The sequence below is a fragment of the Arachis hypogaea genome, chromosome 13 (assembly GCF_003086295.3).
Source record: "Arachis hypogaea cultivar Tifrunner chromosome 13, arahy.Tifrunner.gnm2.J5K5, whole genome shotgun sequence".
Taxonomy (NCBI): domain Eukaryota; kingdom Viridiplantae; phylum Streptophyta; class Magnoliopsida; order Fabales; family Fabaceae; genus Arachis; species Arachis hypogaea.
The window spans coordinates 115,833,546-115,838,313 of record NC_092048.1 but is presented as its reverse complement, the minus strand read 5'-3'; the positions used below and the strand labels follow the sequence as shown (position 1 = coordinate 115,838,313).

The following is a 4,768-nucleotide window of genomic DNA, read 5'->3' as shown; positions in this document are numbered from 1 at the left end:
ATTCTCTTGTAGGAGTCTTATAAGCTTCTGCTTCAAGTCTTCTTTCAAGTTGGCTCCTATGTTGTTATTCTTTCCTTCCTCCTTCCCGACCTGTACCTCTTCAGTCTTTCTCCCGGGCTGTGGTCGTAACTCTTCTTTAGCTCAAATTCCTCCGAGCTCAATGGTGTGAACCTCCTTGCATTTTTCTCTCAGGTTTAGGCTTTCATTGTAGCACTTTTCCGCCAGTTTTTTTATCTCCACTGATGGTTGCAATTCCCTCAGGTGTTGGAAACTTCATGCAAAGATGGGGGGTAGATACCAGTGCCCCAAGCCAATTTAGGGTTGTTCTGCCTATTAAAGCGTTATAGGCTGAGCCCATATCAATGACTATAAAGTCGATGCTTAGAGTCTTGGATTTCATCCCCTTTCCAAAAGTTGTATGTAGGGGTATGAATCCCAATGGTTTTATGGGTGTATCTCCCAGCCCATATAGGGTATCAGGGTATGCTCTTAACTCCTTTTCATTCAATCCCATTTTGTCGAATGCTGGTTTGAATAGGATGTCAGCCGAGCTCCCCTGATCCTCCAGGGTTCTGTGTAGATGGGCATTGGCGAGAATCATAGTAATCACTACCGGATCATCATGTCCGGGAACAATGCCCTGCCCATCTTCTTTGGTGAAAGAGATGGTTGGGAGGTCAGGCAATTCGCCCCCGACCTGGTAGACTTCCTTCAGGTGCCTCTTACGAGATGACTTTGTGAGACCTCCTCCAGCAAACCCCCCTGAGATCATATGTATGTGCCTTTTCGGGGTCTGTGGTGGTGGATCTCTTCGATCCTCCTTATCTCGCTTCCTTTTGCCATGATGGTCCGACCTTTCTGTGAGATATCTGTCAAGCAGACCTTCCCTGGCCAGCTTTTCTATCACATTCTTTAGGTCGTAACAATCATTTGTTGAGTGACCATATAGCTTATGGTACCCACAATACTCGGCACGACTTCCCCCCTTCTTGTTCTTGATGGGCCGAGGGGGAGGTAGCCTTTCAGTATGACAAATTTTTCTATAGATGTCGACTAGAAAAACTCGTAAAGGAGTATAAGTGTCATATCTCCTGGGCCTTTCAGACCCGACTTCTTCTTTTTTCTTGGACTCCCTCTCTTTCTCCCTTGTTGGGTGAGGTTGCCCAGGTCGCCAGCTTGGTTCTCGTAGCCGGACATTCTCTTCCATATTGATGTACTTTTCAGCTTTTTCCTGTACATCACTCAAAGAAGTCGGGTGCCGTTTCGAGATGGACTGTGAGAAGGGGCCTTCTCGGAGCCCATTTACTAAGCTCATAATCACTGCCTCTTGGCAGGTCTTGAATTTCTAGGCACGCCATGTTGAACCTTTCCATGTAGTCCCTCAAAGGTTCTCCGACCTCCTGTTTTACTCTCAAGAGACTCGGCGCGTGCTTCACTTTATCTTTTTGGATTGAAAATCACATAAGGAACTTACGCGAGAGGTCATCGAAACTGGTGACCGACCTTGGGGGAAGGCTATCGAACCACTTCATCGCTGCTTTTGTCAGAGTTGTTGGAAAGGCTTTACACCGAGTAGCATCAGAGGCGTCGGCTAGGTACATTCGGCTTTTAAAATTGCTCAGGTGATGCTTTGGATCGGTGGTCCTGTCATATAGGTCCATGTTTGGGCTTTTGAAGTTCCTTGGAACTTTTGCCCTCATTATGTCTTCACTGAACAGGTCTTCTCCCCCCAAGGGAGAATCTTGTCGGTCACTGCGAGAGCTCTTACCTGGGAGATTGGACTATAATCTTAAGAGCTTTTCTTCGAGCTCTCTTCGTCGCTCGACTTATCTCCTCAGGTTTCTCTCTACTTCTCGTTGTCGCTCTAGTTCTTGTTCTAGCTACTCCAGCCGTCCTTGGCGGCCGTGGAGCAATCCCATGAGGTCGGCTGCATGGGGCTGCCCTTCTTTTCCTAGTTCATGCACCTCAGAGGGGATTTCCTTTGGATCTTTCACCCCTGAGGGGCCTTCTTTGTGCTGGTTAGTTGCTCCTTGCAGAGTGACTATGGCTCTGTCATTGTTACCAGTGTCTTGGTTTTCTTGTTCAAATTCGGACGCAGTGTTTCCGTCCTTGTTTAGGTCGTCCACCATCATGGGTTGATCTCCCAGGTCCCCAGAAACGGTACCAATGTTATATAGGAAACCTGAGATAGGCGGATTGGGCTTTAAGGATTGGTCCAAGCATCAATGGAAGGTGGTCTCTGACTTGTTCACGTTCGGGAGCAGCCGCCGTCCGAGTTAGTTGTTTAGAGAATGGGGGTGGTACCTGCAAAGACACTCTAATGCCTAAGTTAGCAAAGGGTTCAGCAGGTTTAGAGAGTATTAGAACTTAGAGATACCTGAGGGTGTCAGGGTATATATATAGTGGTGATCCAATAACCACCATTGGAGTAGTTCCACTTCTGAAGGTGGATAACTATCCTTTTATCTTAAGGTTATTGGGATATGACTCTTGGAAGTGGGTTGAGAGATTTTAGGGGCAGTTACTTATTTGAATAAGTGTTATCTGCCAGCTCATATCGAACCTGACTTCTTTGAGGTGGAACTTATGTCGAGCGCGACTTCTTTAGATGAGGTCGGATGGGTAGTGAAGGCCTATCTTTGTACTGGGCCTTTTTGGCTTATTTGAGCCTGGACCATAGTGTTGGGTTAAGGTATCAACAGTTTGTATATGTAAAAATTTAAAATCTTTTATCAAAATTTTGTATGTACTCTTATGAATACTAATTTTTAAATTTAAATTGAAAATATTAGAAAAAATAAAAGATTTGTAATTTGTGGGAGAGATCAGTCACTTATTTAATTTTGTTAAAAAAAAGTTAACTATTTAAATATAAAAAATATGTTATAACGTGGGATAAAAACTATTTGTGAGTGGGGAAGTAGTTATTATTGACTTCTCTCAAGAAACTACTTGGAGTTATATTTTCTAGAAATTAGATCGTCAACGCAACGGTACCAATTTATTTCTAAATTTTATTTTGTTTAATTTAAATTATATTATGTCTAAAAGTTACTTATAAATTGATCTAATTTGATCTAAATAGTAATAAATTGTATTTTTTTTATATAGATTTTTTTATCAAATTAAATTTTACTTGTAAATTTATCTAATTTTATCTAAATATTAATAAATTATATCATTTTTTATTTTATAAATCGATCTAAATTATACCATATATATTATTTTAATCGTAATTTTTTTAATTATACATATATCACGTTATGTACTTTTTAAATTTTTATATATCTTAGTGTAAACGAAATATAAGTAATTTTAATTTGTTTACAATGCAAACAAAATATATAAAAAAGTAAAAAATAATAAATATACTATAAATTATTTATATTCATAAATAAAATATTTAAATTATTTATAAAAAAATCCAATAAATTTCAATGGAACTAAAACATCCTCTTGCTCCTCTATTGTCTTAATGTCTTCCAAGTAAGCTAAAGGAAATGCACCCTTTCTTTAGCAACCTTGGCATTAACGACATTTTCACAATATTCAAACTCAACACCTTGTAATCCCGTTACAGATTCATTGTACACCCAATTAGCTCTGAATTTATAGCAATATTCTATCCTTTAATTTAAGCTCTTGGACTATTTTATATTAAATTTTAATAGTATCGATCAATGGTATACTGATCTGCCAATAAAAGACACTGACTCACCTAAAATGCTTCTTATAGTATAACGTATAAAAATTCTAAGGACGTCGGCGCCCAAACTACGAATAATATAAGGAGGCCACTCAGATAAACACGCCTAAAACGTCTTTTTTTAAAGATGTCTTTATGTTGTATTTTAATTGGTTTTGGTATAATTTATTCGGTGTTCCTCATCACATATTATTAAATTCCTCAAAAGATTTTCTTTCCAAAAACAATAAAAAACATTTAATTTGGACTAAAACAAAAAAGGTAATAGATTAACTATTAGATTTTTTTTAAAGATTATTTACATAAAAAAATATATCACATTCATCAAAATATATATATATATATATATATATATATATAAAAGCTCTTAAAAATTTTTATAAATAAAAAAATAATTAATTTTTATTCGTATAATATATAAAATAATTACTATATTATTATTATATTATAGATTAAAATTTACTAATTTAAATTTTATTTTTATTTTTAATATAACCATTAGAAATAAATAATTTTTTTTATAACAAGATATATTGTAATAAAATATATATAATATTAATTAGTTTTTAAAAAATTCTGAAAAGATGGTTTTTTCTAATAAAGTGTTATTAAAAAATTAACATTATAAAAACTAATTTCAACCAATATGATATAATATGATATAATAGGTTATTAAATATATTTAATACAAAACACATTGAATATAAATTTTTATTGAGTTTAAATTTTAAATAATTTTTAATTAAATTTCGAATATTTTTATTTTAAAGAGTTAGAATATTTTAACATCATTTTTTTCGTATATTTTTAATTGAGTCTTTGATTTTTTAAATTATAAACCTTATTTATAATTAAGAGTAATATTTTAACACCACCAATTAGTCACACATATAAAAATACAAGAACAATTCTATTGTCATAATTATAATCTAACTTTATAAGCAATACAATACAATGAAACTATATATAAGTAATATAACTAAATTTTATCTACATCTATAGTCACATTTCATAAATAATATAATTAAATTATATTTATGTTTATAATTAAAATATGAATAA

General features: G+C 34.6%; 1 protein-coding gene across 1 annotated transcript; it reads right to left on the bottom strand.

Annotated features, from left to right (window-relative positions):
• Window positions 1-202: 202 nt before the first annotated feature.
• LOC112735277 (uncharacterized) lies at window positions 203-1,315 on the bottom strand. Its single transcript, XM_025784835.1, has 2 exons — window positions 960-1,315; window positions 203-869 (listed from the first exon to the last, which is right to left on the bottom strand). Exons 1-2 carry the CDS (start codon window positions 1,313-1,315, stop codon window positions 203-205), a joined length of 1,023 nt encoding a protein of 340 aa, XP_025640620.1.
• Window positions 1,316-4,768: the final 3,453 nt, after the last annotated feature.

What these genes read in the sequence shown, in the direction of transcription:
- LOC112735277 (XM_025784835.1), bottom strand. Translation starts at nt 1,315, where the DNA reads ATGAGCTTAGTAAATGGGCTCCGAGAAGGCCCCTTCTCACAGTCCATC. An exon ending in AGTCGTGCCGAGTATTGTGG is followed by an intron (nt 870 to 959) that starts GTACCATAAGCT and finishes TCTGCTTGACAG; the next exon opens with ATATCTCACAGAAAGGTCGG.